Source organism: Ochotona princeps, chromosome 5 (genome assembly GCF_030435755.1).
Source record: "Ochotona princeps isolate mOchPri1 chromosome 5, mOchPri1.hap1, whole genome shotgun sequence".
Classification (NCBI taxonomy): domain Eukaryota; kingdom Metazoa; phylum Chordata; class Mammalia; order Lagomorpha; family Ochotonidae; genus Ochotona; species Ochotona princeps.
Window position 1 is genome coordinate 38,257,396 of NC_080836.1, and position 19,380 is coordinate 38,276,775.

At 50.6% G+C, this 19,380-nt stretch overlaps 1 protein-coding gene across 6 annotated transcripts in view; it reads right to left on the reverse strand.

Moving 5' to 3' along the window:
* Nucleotides 1–8,284: 8,284 nt before the first annotated feature.
* The window catches only part of NR4A2 (nuclear receptor subfamily 4 group A member 2), a 43,386-nt gene continuing 32,290 nt past the window's right edge, over nucleotides 8,285–19,380 (reverse strand). For 3 of the 6 annotated variants that reach the window (XM_058664487.1, XM_058664488.1, XM_058664486.1), the window contains 7 exons: nucleotides 14,457–14,580; nucleotides 13,111–13,976; nucleotides 12,158–12,287; nucleotides 11,639–11,802; nucleotides 10,552–10,754; nucleotides 10,013–10,191; nucleotides 8,285–9,863 (listed from right to left, as the gene is read on the reverse strand). In XM_058664487.1, coding sequence (XP_058520470.1) covers nucleotides 9,607–9,863; nucleotides 10,013–10,191; nucleotides 10,552–10,754; nucleotides 11,639–11,802; nucleotides 12,158–12,287; nucleotides 13,111–13,974 — 1,797 coding nt within the window. In that variant the 5' untranslated portion in view covers nucleotides 13,975–13,976; nucleotides 14,457–14,580 and the 3' untranslated portion in view covers nucleotides 8,285–9,606. Of the gene's footprint in view, nucleotides 9,864–10,012; nucleotides 10,192–10,551; nucleotides 10,755–11,638; nucleotides 11,803–12,157; nucleotides 12,288–13,110; nucleotides 13,977–14,456; nucleotides 14,581–16,327; nucleotides 16,574–19,380 lie in introns of those variants that run through there. The other 3 variants (XM_004577158.3, XM_004577155.3, XR_004995400.2) reach the window with 3 other exon arrangements.

Consider the following 19,380-nt stretch of genomic DNA (forward strand, 5'->3'; position numbering starts at 1 on the left):
TGGATTCCTTGGCTTCTGAGGGTATAATCACTGAGTAGAATTGTTTCGCATCATGTGCTAAACCAGAACCATAGTAAGTTTGAGATACTTGACATACATCAAATATGTCTTATCACACATTACTTCTTTCAAAATGTGGAACATCTTAATGATTAGGCCCTCTTTCGATGCTCAAAGTGTGAAAAACAATAATAACCGAACATGTGAAAATATTATTTTTATTAATAACAAACCATTCATCCAATAAGCACACTTATGGATCCCAAAGAAAAACCCCAAAAATGCATTTTAATAAGAAAGTACACACTATTGGAGGGGAGTGCAGGACAGAGCAATACCATACATAAAATGTCAAACATGTCAAAACACTCATGAATACCAACATCTCCCACCACACCACAACCAATTGTAAAGGTTATTTAGAGCTAACACATGTGCAAGTGCGGATTTTACAGCAGCAGACTTTATGCTTCTCAGATGTATTAAAAGTAAGTCATGGATGTGTCAAATGTTTTCGATGTTGTTTCCACACATGTGGTCCATGTGGTGCCCAGCAATACTGAGAGCAAGACAATTAAATAGAAGACAGACTCCTAGCATCAGATACATTCATTATGAATCTCTGGAAGCTTGTTTTTAGCTGCATCAATTCAGTATGCAGAGAGGATAATTAGGCAAAAGAACAAGAAAACAAATGTAGCTATCATTATCCCTTAGGAATAAAATCCCTGTTAAGGTGTCTATAATTCAACTTTTCAGAACTTCATTTCAGAGAGGTACTTTCAGAACATGTCACAAGACTTCCTTGTCCCTAAGCCACTGATTGTGAATTATTTCCAAATAACTGCAGGCAAGTAAATTTTATAAAACAAGAAGCAAAGCACGCACAGAGCATACTTATCCTGCTTCCAGGCCTGAGATATGTGAGGCTTATATTAAATGCCAAAGATGAACAAAACCTATTGTATACGCAAACAGCTGACCTAAATCCACGGTATTTTGTTTTTCAAATGTGTATATTCTAATAAATTCTGTAAAATAATAAAACTATTTTTGCCACCTTTGACCACGTCTAGTCAGATGCAGTCTTCTGAAGAAAAATTACTTTTGTTTGACTCTCTGAGCGAAATCTCTTTATACTGTGTGGTAGACTGTGAGCACAGCTTTTAAGAAAATGTTCATATGAGCTGAATCCCAGAAAGCACAAATATAAGAGAGGTACTGGAAGGATTCTAATGCCTTGTGTGTGGCCAGCTTTTCAGTTTTACAAAGTGACCTGCTCAGAACTATGACCTATGTGAACGGACTTATTGATGTGCAATTTGGTTTTCCTGATAGGAAACCTAGAAGCTGGCTGCAAATCAAATGATTAATATAAAAAAAAATCAAACCGCTTGAGGAGGCAAGACATTTTTCCTCTTTACTACATTTAATATGATTCTCTCAATGACATAAACACATACAGCAGCCATTTCTATTCTTTTCTTGGGCAGGAAAGCAAGCAACTCAAAATTCCTTCATGGATTAGTGGTAAAATCTGTAGAAAGACAAAGAGGTTCCTCTTTGAAATTTCAGAGACAGGAGCACCATGCTGTTATAACTACCTGCACAATGCTCCTGCAGAAGTCTGGACACACCTGAGACAGCAAGCTCCCAGTCAATTTCTGCAGAGGCAGTAAAGAAAAGCAGAGTCCCAGTAGGCCAGGCAGTGCTTAACCACGACATTTAAAATCCAACTATCCCATGTATTTGTTGGCCAAGATATTTACAAAATACCTGGCTCCATTATCCTCACATGTAAAATGGCAGTCATAAAGCCAAGTTCACTGTTGAGAGTTGATTTTGCAGCGTGTGGTATATTGAGTTATGGGATGGAGGGACCTAAGACACTGTACAAGCCTCTAATATCTGGGTATGCCCTTCAAAAATAGCCCCTGTCTCAGAAGAACTCCACAGCATTTCTGCCCTAAAATTGCAGCGCCTCTTGGGAAACAGGCCATTTAACTTCAGTGGAATAATAGGGAATGCAAGTTTCTGTGCCAACACTTTGTTTAAATTTCAGAGATCTCCCATCTGCCAGTTCACACCCGCAAATGTCTACAACATTCTACGTTGGACAAAACTGAAATCACGAGCCCAGAATCCAAAACCAAGTCTTCTCTATGGATGGAAAGGACCTGAGCACCTGGGCTGCCACCTGCTGCTTCTCAGAGTGCACCAACAGGAAGCTAGAATCAAAAGTGGACCCAGACCCAAACGCAAACACTCAGACACCAGATGTGAGAGCTGCAAGTGGTAAGTTGCAAGTTGTATCTCAATTTCTACATCAAATGTCTGCCCTCATGTCAATGGCTTTGTTCCTTTTAATTCCGTTTTTCCGATAACTGGAAATTGCCATGTGGTTGCCATTAGTCCATGGAGTTCATGGGAGAAGCTGCCCTCTCGTTTTATAATTCTATTTTGGCCTCTACATCCAGCCTTTCTCTCATACCTGTGCACCGACTCCAGCATTCTTCGTGGTCCCTTTTTTATTCACTCTCATTTACCATTTCTTGTTTCTTCCAATGCATCCACATCATATTGTCACCAGGGCATCCTACATTTCTATGGTATGCTCTGTCTTTCTTTCCCATTTGTCTTCTGTTCTAGCATCAATTAAATGCTAGAAATTTTTGAAATTGCCTATTCTCCCAGTCCCTCAGTCCTGGACCGCCTGATCACTCACATATGTTTCCTTTTCTTTGTCCATCCATGTCCCTCTGCCCTTCCCGCTGCAGCTTTGGCTGGCTTCCTTGTGTTTGGCAACACCACACAAAGCAATGTTCTTGGCATGCAGTGAGTGGACCACGAGATGTTCACTCCTATCCCTTCTCTCTGGCTTCCCATTACTCCTTCTTCACTCCCTCTTCACCAACAGACTGTAGAGGGGTACCCAACTGAGGTGGCTCTGTGTGCTTGTTCTGCGGCCTTTCCTTGCGATACTCAGCTAGCTCCAAGCATGCAACAAGCCAAACATATGCAGAAATCTGTTGGAGTGTGGGAAGGGAAGGCCAATGGGAAGTAAGTAAAGTAAGTACACAACACATCGAAGAAAGAAGGCCGGTCATAAAGCCACGTTGCCCAGAGTCCCTTTGTAAGGTGGCCCTCTCCCTCACTTCCCTCAGTCTAGTCCTTCAGCAGTGATTCCCCCAGGTGTTCCAGGGAGATCTGCTACAATATATGTGTGTGTGCACTGTGTGTAGTTGAAAAACAAACTCTCAGCAGGCAGTGCTTAGCCTTCTTAGTTTCCCACTCTGTAGAAAGCACTGCTCCTGTTGCATTATTCTTTCCTTTCTTTGGAAGAAAATTCTAACAGCCACCCAATAAGTAACAGTGGGAATCGGTAATAGATCATAGAAAAACACTGGCCTGCTTACAGTTTATTGATGGTGTTTGTTCCTGAGCTCTCACCTCCATACCCTGCTGAAAATTCCAATGTGATTTGAGGTTGTAAACTCAATCCTGCCTTCCAAACTTCTGGAGACAGTAAATCCCAGTAGGCTCAGTCCCTCTGGCAGTGCCTCCAGCATCCTTACTTCTTTTGGTCCACCCTCCACTACCCTAGAAAAGTCTGTAGCAGAACCCCAGACACTGTGTCTGATGGAACATGCGATGCGGCACTTACTCTGGGAAGCCCTATTTATCTAAATGCGTGTTTAGAAAGAAATGAGAGTAAACAGAAGTGAAGGTGGGGTAGGGGAGAGAACTGAAGAAAGCGCTGAAGGAAAACACTTCCAGGACCTGGGTACCTACTTGGGGCTGTGTCCAGATGGACTGAACACGGAGTTCGACTAGGAAGGCGGCAACTAGTCCACATTAGGCCTCTTGGATCTAGGCAGGAAAGCGCCCAGCCTCAGGTGGAAAGGCGTCCTGATGGCCCAAGGCCCCTGCCACAGTGGCACTGGTCTGACTACTTGCTCGCAGGGCTGTGGTTCTTTAAGTGTGTTGCGAGGAAACCCGGAAGCAGGACGCAGATGCTCAGTATCTCTGTTCAATGCATCAGGTCATGGGCACTCCTGCACTGCATGGTGCGTGGCATGGGTGCCTGGGCCTGTCTCCGGGTCCTTGGAGAAACATAGAAGTGCCACTGAATCCAGGGACCCGGGTGCCCCTGCTCCGCCCCTTCTCCGCTGTGCGTCTGCAACTACTAGAGAAAGACTTCCTGGGGTTGGCGAAAGAACACCTCACTCCCGCTCAGTGTATTCTATACCCGAGACTGACCTTGGATTGGTGGGTGCAGTGAAAGCCGGGGGGAGCGCACCGACTCCCGCACCCGTGCCCCCAACAGAGTGGAAGTGCCCCGGCGGCGGCTGCGGCGCCTGCAGCGCGCGGTGTCCTCCGCCCTGGGGGATGTAGACTAGCGGGGAAAGACTCAGGGAGCAGTACTGAGAGGAGGGCAAGAAAGGACCTGGAGAAGACTGTAAAGTCGGGCGAGTCGGTCCTAATTTCTGTTAGACCCTCCGAGCCAGGTCTCCTGGCGCAACATGCAAGTCAAACCGCAAAGCTCCAAAGACGTATTTTGGGCAGGGCAGGAACGCTTCCCACTCTACTTTCGCCGCAGTCGGGACCACGGCCACGCGTCCTCTCCAGTAATCCTGGAGCCTCTCCACTACCGGCTGGGCCATGAAAAGGTGCCTGGTGGAAGGGCGCCGGGCGCGGGGTACGCAGCAAGAGAGCAGCGCTCTGGAGTTCCCTGGCCACTTTGAGCTGGGCCCGGAGCACTAGTCGCCTTTAGCGAGCAAGAGCAAGATGCTTTTCCAAGTCCCCCTGGCAAGGGTGGGGCCCTACCTTCTCGTGCACGGTTCGCCCCACTAGGCACCCACGATGGAGCCAGACTTTTCCAAAGAAAAGGCACCACGTCGGAGGAAAGACCTTGCGGACCCAGCGGTCACTCCCAATCATGCTCAGAAATTGAGCTCTGGACAAATGCTTAAACGGCAGCAGGCTTGCCACTCTGAATGATGCTGTGCAACATCCAAGGCAGGTTTCCAGGCAAATGTATAAGGTAGTGGATTTCCATGCGTTTCTATTAGGATTAAAATCTAAATACCTCAAAAATAATGACTTGTTGGGAATTCACATCTCGCTTTACTAGTAAAGGCAGCTAGTATAGACCGAACTGAACACCGTGTCACGCTTCATGAATCGTGAATGCCCCGGTTCCAGTTCTGTCCAATCACTGATGTAAGCAAAACATTTCCTGAAGACTCTTGCAACCGAAGGTGCTTTCCTAATTCACGGAGAAGAGCTACAGGAAGGGGGCGTTAGGCTGGAACCCAGAACCTCGATGCTACCCCCGCAGAACTTCAAAATGCAGTCAAGCCCTGGCTAGAGAGGTGTCTGAGAAACTCTGAGTGCTGAGAAATTCAGGGAAGCGCCCCTAAAGCAAAGTTCCTATTCTCTATCGGAAGAGGGGCGGGGAGCAGGTGAAAAAGAAATTCAACCTTTAAAAACCCCTTTGGTGGAGAATGTGCTTAAGTCACTGCCAGATAGCTAGTCAGCCATCAAAATAACACAGGAGAAAAGTTTCAACACGCGCGCGAATACATACCCTTTCTTGCCCTTCCACCTGGAGGGAACCTGCCCCCTTTTTTAAAACATGTGGATTCGAGAGTTCGTTGCTTCAGAGACAAGTGCCTCTCCCATCCAGACAGGCGAGCCCAGGCCGGCCAAAGGGACCCCAGCCCTTACTTTCCGAAGCCACCTCGGCGCTGCCGCGTGGCGGATGCAAACGGAAACGGACGCGTGAGCGGAGCGAGGCGGGGACTTAGCAGCACTGATGGGCGAGGTGCGCGACTCTCACACGTGCCCCGGGGTGGCTTCCCCTTAAGGGATACGGCAAGGTGAAAATACACGCTGTGCGGGAAAATCGTGATCCGAACATTGCCGTGAAATAAAATCAAACTTTTCCCTCTTGGACCTGTTTGTTTCTTGAAAGTATTTCTCGTGTGCCGATGCGTGTTTCAATCTGATTAGACCGTGGGGTTTTGTCCTTGCAGACACTGACCCTAACGAAGCCCAGAGACTCCCAAGACAAGGTGAAATGGACAATCAAGTCACGTTCTTAAGTTGACCAGAATAGCCGTATATATTTGTGGGGCTCATGGCCCCTACAAATTGGGCCCGATTTTTTTTTTTTTTTTTTTTTTTTTTAAGGAAAGAGGACATCCAAACTCTCTAGGAATGGAACCGGTACCAAGAGAAGCATGTAGTATTGAGTCGTTGGGTACCGCTGTCACCGTAGGGTGCTGTCAGCTTCTAAAAAGATTCCTCTCTCCCCGGTAGTCAGGACAGACTGTCGCTCTGACTCCCGCTCTCTGAAATCGCCAGGTCGGAGCAAGGCCCCACAAGACGAGACACCCAGAGCAGGGCTGCGGGGGTCGCCCAGTTGGAAGGCGCAACCCAGCCAACAGCAGCAAGGCACAGCGCTGCTCACCGACGCTCTGCTCCTACAGCGTCTGCACAAAAGTACAGCCTTCTAGGCAGTCACTCAATGTGCACCTAGACGACGACTACTTAAAAGTAGAACTCCTCTTGGAGTTGAGAAGTGCCTAATCCTGAATCCCAAACGCTGATTGTTTATCTCCCATCGTGGGAGCAATGAATAAAATAACCGCCGCTGTAGGGTAAGGGGGGGGGGTGGTACGAAGCCCCCGCAAAGACAGAGTTTGAATCCCTTTCCCAGGCAGCTGCTCCTGTCCTCTGACTTTGAAAGTGCTGTTTGTCTGTTGCCCTTCCTGAGCTTTAAGCCTAGACAGACCAGGACAGGAAAGGTATTGCACTGAGACAACCTCCAAAGGGGTGCGTGCGCGACTTTTATCTACACCAAACCGCCAGGAGCTGGAAAGCGACTCTAGCAATTTCGAAGTCACACGTGGATGTAAACCACACAGGTACATGTGCACGTGAGAGCAGGAGACCCTCACCCCTGACTTCATCCCCAAATTCTCCAGGGGCACGCTGACACCCCATTGGCCTCGGCTGATAAGCCGCAGCTCCCTTAGTGGGGCAACCCTCAACAGAGTTCGTTGCTTGGGTTCAACTCTCGGAGTTCTGCGACCGCATGTAACTGTCTCGGGGCTGCGGGCACCTGGGAGATGCCGTGGGCGGGTCTGCAGACTCCCAGCATTTCTTAAGAGCCTTCTCCTACTCCCATTGTTACCCTGCAGCTTTGGTCTGGCCTAAGATGTGAAATAAACTGAAATGGCAAGCCTCGTCTATTGAGGAAATCGGGCATTCCATTATTTTTTGAACTCTCAGGTGATCACCCTCTTCTACCCCCCAGATTGCCAGGGAGAAAGGCGATGCGAAAAAAATCACCTTAAATGACCACCCAGAACTCTCACTGCAGACTTGCAAAAACACTTCTTTTCCAAAGAGGGAGAGGAAAAGCAAAGAAAGGCAACAACCTGAGAGCTTTTGTGGCAATTTACCGTCCTAACTGCATTTGAAAAATAAGGTACTTTGTAAATTTCAGTGACCCCGGAGGCCAATTGTCATTCACCAGGGTCAGCCTCACCTCTGGCTCTGAAGTCACGAAGTCTAAGGGAAACCAGCTGGACCTCACAGCGGGAAGACTGGGGTGCTTAGGGAAGTCCACAGCCTAAAACACTGGGAGAGCACCCGGTTCCTGTCTTGGCTGAGTGGAATCCAGAAGGCCCTGTATATAACCTACTGTTGTCAGGCCCAGGACTTCACAAGACCATCTTTTATTATTCATCGGAGAAACACATACTGCATAACTTTTATTTGAAAATGCAAACTACACATCTTCACTGAAGGAGGAAAAGAAAAAGTTGCAAGAAATGCTTCGACTATGTTCCACTCTGCCAGACTGAACCAAGACCCAAAGGGTCTGCCAACAGTTTGATCTGGCAGGAACTGGCAAAGATGCTTCTACCCTGTCAAAGACAACAGGTGAACTGTTGAACTTTTATCACTTCAAAACGATTTTGGTCACCTGAACAACTTTTCTGAAAGCTTGAACTTACCACAAAAGGCACCAGAAGAGTGAGGTATTCTAAGTTGAATCTCCTAAATGTAGGTTACCACACTGCAAAATTCTAGTTAAGAAAACATTGTTGTACTGAATTCACTGGATTGTTCATTTAATCCCCCAGTTTCTTCTGCCAGAACAGATTTAGCTTGAACGTCAGATGTCCCAACCCAAATCAGTCACCTACTCCTTGTATCATACAGTGCTGTTTAGTCATCATGTTTTCCTGGCCCAGAAAAAAAGACAAAATTCTCTTCATTTACATGGTTTATTGTTGTAAACATTAAAATTGTCTTTCTCAAAGAAAGAATTTCTTAGGGGAAAAAAAATCAGCGTCTCTGTCATACACCATAGAAAAAAAGTCAGTGACTCCTATCATGTGCCATACTAGAAATATACAAAGAAAAATACTACAGAATATGGCAATATTAAAATCCTTACTCAAACATAAAATAATATATTAACTGACAATTTTAGACCTTAAAAAAAAAAAAAAATTCAAAGTGCTCAGTAATTTCCAGGGAGTTATGTATAGTATAAGCACTCTGGAAACAGTCAAAAAGCTGCTGCATGCAAATTTTGTTTAGCTTTAGACAACAAAATAATCAAGATATAAACTTTCTTTTATCAACATCAACAGTACATACAACACTTACAAACAAGGAATGTTGGACGGTGTTACAAACACTATGTGTCCCTTTAGTTAGGATTTTCCAATGTGTAATACTTGTGCCCACCTATTTTACAATTGAGAAAATGTTGAAGCTCAGATAACTACCAATCTTTATAAAATCTAACAGACTACATAGTGTCTGAAGTACTATTTATATAATATAGACATTACTGGAGTAGCAAGTGCCTATAACATTTTCAACCTAGAATCAACATGCTTGTCCCTTTTTACGTAGTTATTTATTTTTCTTTTTTTTTTTTTGCAAACACACTTATCTTTTAGAATTTGTAATATTTATTCATAAATAGGCACAAAATAATTTAAAAAGCCAAACTGCATTGGGTAAATTTACAAGCCTTTGCCATCTTCAACTCATGCCACCCACGCAACATTTAGTTTTACTATATATTACAACTTTCATTACAGCAGAAAAATTCAAAGTCTTTTTAAAGGGCAATTGTTCATGGTTCCCCATAAGGAGTGTGTGTGTGTGCTCTGTGTGTGTGTACATGTGATTTGTCTAAACTGCAACAATCAATCATGGCCAAACACTTCTCATCATACATTAGCAAACTTCCTTCTGAAGAGTAAACTGATTTTTAAATTTATAATAAAAAGTTTGTACCACTGTATTGTATGTAGTCCATGTTCTAAATCCAGGGTGTCCCGGGGCCAAAAATGCCCTTTCTGGTTCTGCCTGCAGGTTAGGAAATAGGAACAGTTTTTGTTTGTTTGTTTGTTTGCTGTTTGTTTTCTTTAGGGATCAGGGGCTGGGCTGGGTTGGGATGGGGGTTACAGAAGGGGGACACAGTTGGAGCTGAGACCCCTGTGGGGTCTACCCCCCTGTGGGCAGTTTTAGCTTTGCTTCCAGTTCTTCTGAAGTGCATGGGATGAGAGCTTAGAAAGGTAAAGTGTCCAGGAAAAGTTTGTCAATTATTGCTGGCGGTGGTACCAAGTCTTCCAATTTCAGGTAGAAAATGCGCTGGAGCCCCTGTGTGCAAAGGGTACGGAGTTCTGGGAGCTTCCCCAACAGTTTGGACAAATAGTTGGGGCGGTTCAACCCCCCATTATTGAAAGTCACGTGGTCTTTGAGACAATTTACAATTTTGTTTTGCAGTTCTTCAACTCTCTTGGGTTCCTTGAGCCCGTGTCGCTCTGCAGAAAACACAGTGGGAAACAAAAGAAGAATGCACAAGGTAGTTAGTTACCAGGCAGAACCAGAGAGGAATTGTGACTAGGGAAAGCCAGGACAAATCCCACTGGGCAGTTGTGGAGGGGAGGTGCCCTGTGCCTGCAGTACTGACCTGTGACCATAGCCAGGGCAGCAATACAGGAGAAGGCAGAAATGTCGATGTTCATATTCTGCAAGTTGGAGGAGAATTCAACAATGGAATCAATCCATTCCCCAAAGCCACGCACGCATTGCAACCTGTGCAAGACCACCCCATTGCAAAAGATGAGTTTACCCTCCACTGGGTTGGACCTGCAATTAATACCAAAGAGAGAGGGGGGAGAAAAAGAGAGAGAGAAAAGCTAAACAACTAATTACTTGAAGAGCAATAAATGAGGGATTTAAGAGGCACCTAATTACTGAAGAGTTAATAAAATGTAGATCAGTGGACCTTGAAAGGGTTTAATTTCATAACCATCAGGAACGCCCCCTATCCCACCTCCGTTCCATTCACCCACAGTTTCTGCCCCTTCCCATCCCCTCCTGTTTTCTGTCTTTCCCTTTCCTGTCGCCTCTTCCATTCCCCATTCTGTCCTCCAACTTCCCACATCCTCCCTCTCTCTTCCTGGACTCCTCTCCCAGCCTCCCAGGGTATTCTCCTCCACCAGTTACCTGTATGCTAATCGCAGGACAAACAATTCTAAGAAAGCTGACTCAAAAAGCAGGTCCTGGTCGGCTTTGGGCAGGTCGGCAAAGCCGGGGATCTTCTCTGCCCAGCCCCTGATGATCTCCATGGAGCCAGTCAGGAGATCATAGAATTGCTGGATGTGCTGGGTGTCATCTCCACTCATCTGATAGTCAGGGTTCGCCTGGAACTGGAATTTCATTTTAAAAAGCACTTAATGAGGTTCTCTAAAATATATAACCCGTGAAATTGCTAACCCCGTTTCTAGTAGGGGAGCCAGATTTTTATAACAATTAAACCTCTCTCTGACCAGTAAGGAAATTAGATGTTCCGGGGCAATTAATTCAATTAGGGACGGTGCTATGAGGTCGTTGCTTTAAATATGTAAATTGCCATTTCCATACAGACAAAATACAGTGCTATCCAAGCCCTGGGAAACGTTCACTCTTATCTCCACGAAACAATTGACACGTTAGTATTCACACTAGTCCCAGAGTGAGTCTCGGCTGAGACACCCTATACAAATCTTAATAACACTGCAGCCGCTTCCAGGTTTGCCCAACATATGTCCACCAATTACAGTGCAAATATTTTTTCACAGCTGGAGGAAAAGAGAAATCTGACCACTTGACCCCCTCACCCCCACCCCACTGCCATTCCTGACACCCCCTCCTTGAACCTCAGGATGCAGCCCCCTATCCTTGATGGGGGTAGTACCAGAAAGGACGAGCTCACAGGATCTCTACAAGAAAAGTGGTGGGGTCAGGCCCCTGAGGGGTGCACTGCCCCTGGCCTTGGCAGGACAGGTGTAGGTGTGTGTGTGTGGCTAAGGCAGAGAGGACAGTAGTAGGGTGGCCACGGTATCTTGCCTTCCAGCTCCCCTGCCCTGTCCTCCCATCTACACTCGCAGGAACTGTTACTGCTACTGTCTGAAGTCCGCCTCCGGAGGCCAGGCCCAGGACTGTGGGGCGTGTAACGCCCTTGCCTCTAGGGACTGTGGCTGGGTGTGGGGCAGGGGTCCTGTCCATCTGTCGATTTCTTCACATGATTCCCCCTCCCCCGCCAGCTTCTTACCCTGGAATAGTCCAGGCTGGTCATAGCCGGGTTCGAGTCGACGTGGGCCCTGACGAGGGCGCTGATCAGACTCACCGGGGGTGAGGGGGGAGAGGGCTCCTGTGGGCTCTTCGGTTTTGAAGGTAAACGACCTCTTCGGCCTTTTAAACTGTCAGTGCGAACCACTGTAAAGGAACAGCTCCTTTAGTGCGGCGCCTCGGGACCCCTGCAAGCCGCCCTGTCGCCGCCCTGTCCCCGCCCTCCGGAAGGCCGCAGCCGGAGTCCACCAGCCGCTCCAGGCGTCACCGACTGCTGAAGCCTTTACTGAAAAGCAGCATTAAAAAAGAGGTTCTTGGGGGGGGGGGGCGGTGTCTTCTTCACTGGGGTCTTATGAAGGGCCTGGTGGCTTTCGCTCCGGAGGCCCCGCCAGTAGACAGGGGACTGGGGAGGAAGGGCCCCAGAGACCCCTGGTTCCTGGGAGGCGGCGAGGGGGGCTGCACAGGAGTCCCCAGGTCCGGGGCGCAGGTTGCCCCGACCTACCTTCTTTAACCATCCCAACAGCCAGGCACTTCTGAAACCGACAGTACTGACAGCGATTGCGGCGGCGCTTATCCACCGGGCAGTTTTTATTTGCTAAACACACGTATTTCGCATTTTTTTGCACGGTGCGCTGCAAAAAGAGACAAAGTGGGCCCCGAGAATTGTTAATTCTTTTTTTCTGTCGAAAATCCAGCCATCCGAAGAACAATTTCGGAATGACTTGGATCTGTGTGTTCTTGCCCCCAAACACACACACACACACACACACACACACACACACACACGTTTTCTTTTTCTTTTCTTTTTTTGTCTTTCTTTTTCTTTCACTTTCCTTTCTTTTTTTTCTCCCCCAGGGCATTTAACAGGAGAAAATTGATAGCGTTAACATTTGAGCTAACCTTGCCGCTCCTTGCTGTGTTTTATATGCCAAGAGAAGGAGACAGAGACGCTTGGTAAATACAAATCCGTGGGCATTCATATTATTTACATTCCTTGGAGACCTTCTCTATTTAAAATGATAAGATTATTCAATCAGGATGGCGAAATAAAGAGATCACTTAATTTGACCATAGGGAATTCTGTTCCACTTGGTTAGCTCAGACACGGTTCTCTGTCCTAACCAATTTCAATCTGAGCAGGGCAGACAGCTCCTAGCTCATGCAAATGACCCTCTTCCAACTCAGGCTACTGCGACTTCGGGCGGGGTCCCGCCGCGTCCGCTGCGTGCGGGGCGCTGCGCCCTCGGGTCGCCTGTCAGTTCCTTCCTGGTCTCAAACTCCCCGAAATGCCCTGCGTGGCCCCGGGCGGGACTGGGTTGTGGGGGCGCTGCAGGGGAGCACCGGATGTCGGAGAAGCGCACCGGCTGGGCTTCCCTCCTGAAGCCCAAGGGGCGCAATCTGGGAAACCGCGGTTCGGAGCACCTATCTGCCTCCACGGACCACACCCAGGCTCACCTTAAAGAAGCCTTTGCAGCCCTCGCAGGTGCGCACGCCGTAGTGCTGGCAGGCCGCATTGTCGCCGCACACCGCGCACAGCCCCTCGTTGGAGGGGGAGCCCCGCGACGGCGGTGAGGGCACCTGGGTGTCCAGCAGCTGCGATGCGTGGCCGATCTGCAGGCCCGGGAAGCCCATGGACGCCGGCTTGCGGATGGGGTTGGGCACAGCGAAGGTCTGCCCGTCCACCACGTGGTGGCTGCCCGCGGGTTCCGGGTTCAAGGGGACGTGCAGGGGCCCCTCGAAGCGCATTTGGCAGCTAGACACTGGAGTGCCGGGGGGCGACTGTTTAAAGGAGAAGAGGGAGAGGCGGGAGACTGGAGTCTTCCTCTGCTCGATCATGTGCGTCGTGGCCACGTAGTTCTGGTGGAAGTTGTGCAGCGACCCCGGGTCGTCCCACATGGGGCTGTGCTGCACCTGGAAGCCCGGGGTGGTGGGCGTCGGGGGCGAGGATGGCTTGTAGTAAACCGACCCGGAGTGCGGCATCATCTCCTCGGACTGGGGGGGCAGGTGGCTGTGCTGCTGGTAGTTGTGCATCGGAATGTCTTCTACTTTAATGGAGGACTGCTGTCCGGACAGGGGCATTTGGTACAAGCAAGGTGGCTTGACGTCGTAGCCTGTGCTGTAGTTGTCCATAAAGGTACTGAAGCTGGGGAGAGAAGTGGTGGCAGTGATTTCAGTGTTGGTGAGGTCCATGCTAAACTTGACAAACTCTGGAGTTAAGAAATCGGAGCTGTATTCTCCCGAAGAGTGGTAACTGTAGCTCTGAGAAGCAGGGCTGGCTCCTTGAGGCGAGGACCCATATTGCGCCTGAACACAAGGCATGGCTGGAAATGAAACAGGGTAATAGACACTCAGCCAGGTCAACGGAACACTTTTCTCCCGGGCTCAGGGACACCTGGAGCTACACCGGCAGCCTGAGGTGGTCAGGCAAGGAGTAGGGGTGCGACAGTGCGTGCAGCGGACGGATGTCAGTGCGCGGAGGATGGAGACCCTGAGCGAGAAAGCTGTGGAGGGTCTCTTGTCCCGATGTTTCCCAACGCCTCCCCCTCCCTGTCCTTCCTCCAGCCAAACCCGCCCTAGTGAGCTTCTTTTCTGAAACTAGTGTCCATTCAGCAAGCTCGAGCTGGAAAGGCTGGTCTGGAAATGAAATCGAATTGCACAATGAGAAAGTTGTTCCCGAAAGCGATGGGGATGAGTCGGACATACCTTAAGTTACAAGGTTGGCCTGAGCCCATTGAGTCGCCCTGCTTGTTAGTGTGGAGGGAACTCGGGAGAAAGTGCGAAAGCAATGAAGTTGCACTAACCTTCAGAGGAGTTACAGGCGTTTTCGAGGAAATTAAAGGTGGACAGTGTCGTAATTCACAGAAGGACAAAGTTCCCAGGATTTTTAGAAAAGCAGTGGGGGATTCGGCCCAGCTGATCTCCTCCCTGAAACACAGACACAGACACAGGAGGTTTCAGGGTCTCTTCCCCCAAAGAGGTTTGGCTGGTCATTTGTTTGTAGATTCACTGGTGCCGGCCCTTCACACCCTTCACGTCCTCCCCCTGTGCCTCACTGGAAATGAGTACACAGCCATAACCACAAAGCAATTAAAATAAACGTGTAGACAAGATGGCTGGAAACAACAGAAAATACCACCTTGTACCACCCAAACTCCCCACAGAGAAAGAATCTTGAAGCAGGGAAGGTATTCCATTGGCTTACTTAAAACTTAGGATATGATTAATCGGTCCTTTCTGCTTGTGTGTGTGTGTGTGTGTGTGTGTGTTTGGGGAGAGAGGGTCTAGATTCTAAGAGAAAACAGAACCTTGGAACCTTTTCTTGGTTCCCACAACCCCCTCCCCTGTCACTGTATTGCCTTTTGGGGGTCTGGGGCAAGAGTTAGTACATGTCAAGAATATGAGAGAAAGCAACCTCCCTGCTCAGGAAATGTCAGCCAGGCCTGGAGAGAACAGAAGGCAACTGGAATGGGAGTTTCTGGGTCTTGGCTGCTTTTGACACAACCCTGGGGTGGGGACTACAGGTGAACTGGGGTTCGCCTTTCCAGAAAACTTGATTCTCAACAGCTTTAGTGATCAATGGATGGGGGGTGAGGGCGTACTGTGCTTTTCTAGGAGCACCTTGGGTCAGTTGCAGAGGGAGTGAAACAGTGCTTTCCGGGGTGCGCTGGCACCAGTGTTAGAGGTGGGTCCCAGCAGAGCAGGCAGAACACCTTCCCCTAAATGCCTTCCACAATCTGCCCACTTGCTGGAACAAGGTATTCTTGTGCCCTAGTAAATTTCAGATGTTCCCACTTGGAACCTGTTTTAGAGTAAAGACAATCTTGATACTAATGAAAAAGAAAAGCCAAACATCCACCCTTTCTGTTTTTCTCCCTTTCCCCCAGAATCCTTCTTCAGGAGGTAGGTGGGAGTTTAACCAGAAGAAGCAGAAAGGAAACTAGATGCCCCAGTCCTCGGAGACTCTATCAACTCCCTGGTAGCGTCACAGTTCTGTAACACACACTCACTCTCTCTCTCTCTCTCTTTCTAACACACACACACACTCTCTCTCTCTTTCTCTTTAACACACACACACACAATTACACCTAAGAACGGCATATTTCAAAAACCCAGAAATTGCAGGCAACTTTGTAAGAGGACACTGTATCAACATTACCCTTGACTCGACAATACCCAGGAAACCTCGGCACGCTCACTGCCTAGCCGCGGTGACACAGTTCCCAAGCAACGCGTACACTGAAGAACTTTCTCTCCCTGTCAATTTGCCGGCAGCTTCCCTCGGATACGCCAGACGTGGAATCTCCGGGTGCAAAGGCCGCAATCAATTCCGCGCTGAGAGCAAACTTAGCGCACATTTCCGCGGGGCAAGTCCGCAGCTCCCCAAACCGTGGAAGCCTCCCTTCCAAGTCCACCAATGAGGAGCCTGGAAAGCTCTGTTGGAAGCCAACTCCCCTTCTCGGTGCCAGAGCCCGGAGTTCGGACAAATGCCCGCCCCCGCCCCCCCGAGTCCCGCCCCAGTAACCTTGCGTTACCCATTCCCCATCTTCTGGCCCCACTCGCTCTGGGAGCCCCCGGCGCCTACTTCCAGACAACGCAGCCCGCGTCAGCGAGCACAAACAGGCGACGTGCATAGAAGAAAAGAACGCGAGCCACACGGGCTGTAGCTACTCACTCAGGACTTCTTCGCGTCTCTGTTCATTCATTCAACTCTGACCAAGTGCAGTTCCCAGTGGGAGCGCGGCTGCCGGCGTCCGGGAGGGGTGGGCGCGCGGGGGGTGGGGAAGGGAGTGGAGGCAGCGCAAGCGGGGAGGGAGCAGGGGCAGGCGGCCGGCTGGGCAGGCGAGCGGGACCGCGGAGCCGAGCGCGAGCCGCCGGGCGGACTGGTCCTGGCCGCCAATGTGCCTTTGTTTATGTGGCTCGCGCTGCCGCTGCCAACATGCACCTAAAGTCTCCGCGCGTCAGCGCGCGTCAGCCACCCGCCGCCCAATCGGCGCGCCGCCGCGCTCCCCGGACTGCTGGCCCGCGCTCGCTTTGGTATATTTCCGACCTGACGTCACGAGCAGGACCGATTTTAAGGTGGGAACTATTTCGTGTTCACCTTGGTAGCCTGCTTGATTTTTTTTTTCCGAAAGAGGTGTGACCTCTCTGCTCAAGTCCTTACAGCCCGCAGTGCCGCTCCAGTGCTGCGTCCCCTTGACCCTACCAGCCCCCGCTCCCTCGCGGTCACTCCGCCGTTCACACGTGGGGAGGGTGCAAAAAAAGCAGGGGCGAAAGGGAACGCTAGCGTGGGCAGGTAACCGCACCTGGTGCTAAACGGGACGGGTGTGCCTTGCAGCGCCCTAACCTCATTCACCCACCCACCCTCGTCAACACCACCACCCTCGTCAACGGAAGCGCACGCAGACCTCCTGGGACCCGAGACGCTCGGGAGGGCTCAAGAAGTTGGGATGGGCTTTCCCCAGCCTGATGCAAGTCTCCCCCCCGCCTCCCCCCTCCACACACTCTCTTAGTGTTGGCTCTGGATGAGAGGGGAACGGGTGGAGAACGCGGAGGGGGGAGAGGGGGACACGGATAGTTTTCTGTTCCCTTTTTTCTTTGCAGAGTTCTAGTGAGGGAGGGAAGGGTGGAGACATTGATCCGCCCTTTCAGCGACCCCTAAAAGGGCCAAGTGATGCCCCGCTACGCTTGTGCAGACATTGCGAACGAGATGCAGGCAACAGGTGGGTGCCTTCTGCAGAGAAGTGCCCTGATTCTACCTCCTGCCAACTCGCAAACCTGCCCTCACTCCCGGGTGCCTGCCTACCCAAATGCCTCCCACCGCTTTAGGGAAGCATAGCGACCTTTGTCTGAAATCAGGCGAGCACAGCGGGGGGGGGGGGGCGGCACCAGGAGGGGTCGGCGCCGGGCACAGACGGGGGCGGGCAGGCGAGTGCCGGGTGTGTGCGGAGCAAGGGGCGAGCGCCTCCAGCTTTGTCCCGCGCCTGCGGTCGTAGGAGTCGCAGCCGACTCCGCTTTGCAAAGCCAGTCAGCCTGCCAGGAGTTTCCTAGTCAAGCAAACGCCTCTTCTGTGGGACTGAGACCACCCCCCCCCTTCGCCCCTCTCCGCGCGCCACGGGTCCCCCTCCCCTTCCAGCCCGATCTGGGAGGGCCTCTCAAGGGCTTTTCCTTCGGGGACTGGGAGAGATTGGAAAACTGGGACCGAGAATCTAGAGTCACCCCCCTTTCCCAGCCCTGGGCGAGCGCCGCAACCGCTTCTCCTCCCTCAGCGTGGCTCACTTCCAGGCCGCCGGAGGGCGGGGGGCGGGCTTGCTACTCGCTCCCCTCCTGGTGCACTCCGGAGGAGCCCAGGGCGCAGGGGAACTCAGCAGCTTTGCCCTGCGCTCCACCCCCGCTCCCGGGCAGCTCGGAGAGGCGTTGCCAGGAGGTGCCCTGCGGCTGCCCCGGGAAGCCGCGAGCTCGTCGGAGCCGCAACCTGGAGGAAGCCTACGTGACCACCTTAAGTTTCCCCCAGATGTTGCGGCTGCTGCCGCCGCCGCCACCCCCGCTACAACTCGGTGGTACCCAAGCGAGCGCGAGAAACAGTAAATAAATAAATAAATAAATAATCTAAAAAACCAGGAAGTGGGGGGGTGGGAGATGCTGTGGCGGCGGCTGAGGGTATATGAATAGGGGGTGAGAGCGTAGAATAGCTTATTAGCATGAGCTCGGTAGCGTCAGCGCCCTGTGGGCAGAAGCGATTCCACGCGAACGAAAGGGAAAAAGTGAGAGTTTGGAGAGCCGGGGAGAAGGAAGGGGGTGGGGGTGGTGGTGACGCAGGGGCGCAGGCTTTGACGCACCGGCCAGGCTGGGCCCAAAATAGCAGCTCCAGCCCTCCCAAATTCCCTCCCCTTTCCGCGATGGAGCAGGGCGCGGCCACTGGGGAGCCTTCCTGGATCCCCGCGGTGGGCCAGGCTCCCAGAGGCTATTTTCCGGCAGTCAGAAACTCCAGCGCAGCCACGCTGGGGGGTGGCTGTCATTATTATTCAAGAGAAGCTTAGGGAAGCGTGGTTGGGAGAACTTCGGAGGTTGTAGCCACACAAATACTCAAGTCTAAGGAGGTTCTTGGTCCACACTCTTGGTCGCCCTCGTTGCCATTACAAAAAGCAAGCGAGTGAACAGATTGCCTGTGAGCTAGGTTGAGTCTGGGGACAATGTGAACAGCTTTCTGCCACGGAGCAGAAGGTGTCCTGGAGTGCTCGGAAGTGAGCTCCCAGTGGAAGTCGCACAGGGGCAGGGGAGAGAGGGGCAGCGAGGACGCTGTGCTGGAACAGTGAGCTGGCAGTGTGGCTACTGGATGGCAGAGCCTCAGCTGCAGTCCTAAGGCGCCGGAGACCCCAGGGCAGTTTTCACCGCGGTGGACTCAGTCACTACTCACTGGGAACTGGTAATCACACAGTACCTGAAAACGCAAGGAAGGGGCCGTAGGCTCCCGCTCCCAATCTTCCACCCATCTAAGAGTTCTTCTCTTTTAATTCCTATTTCGAAGCGTCACCATTTCGTAGCACGGCACATTGGAAGACTGATAACGCTCGCTCAGATCAATCCTTGGGTGAGATGCTTCTTGGGTTGGCACACGGATGGGCCCGGGGCGGAAAGGGCTCAGCATACACATTGGAAAGTACAAGCAGGATCACGCTCAGCACCCCAGCTTGCTTTGGTGCTGGGACCAAGGCCGACGTCTGTAAT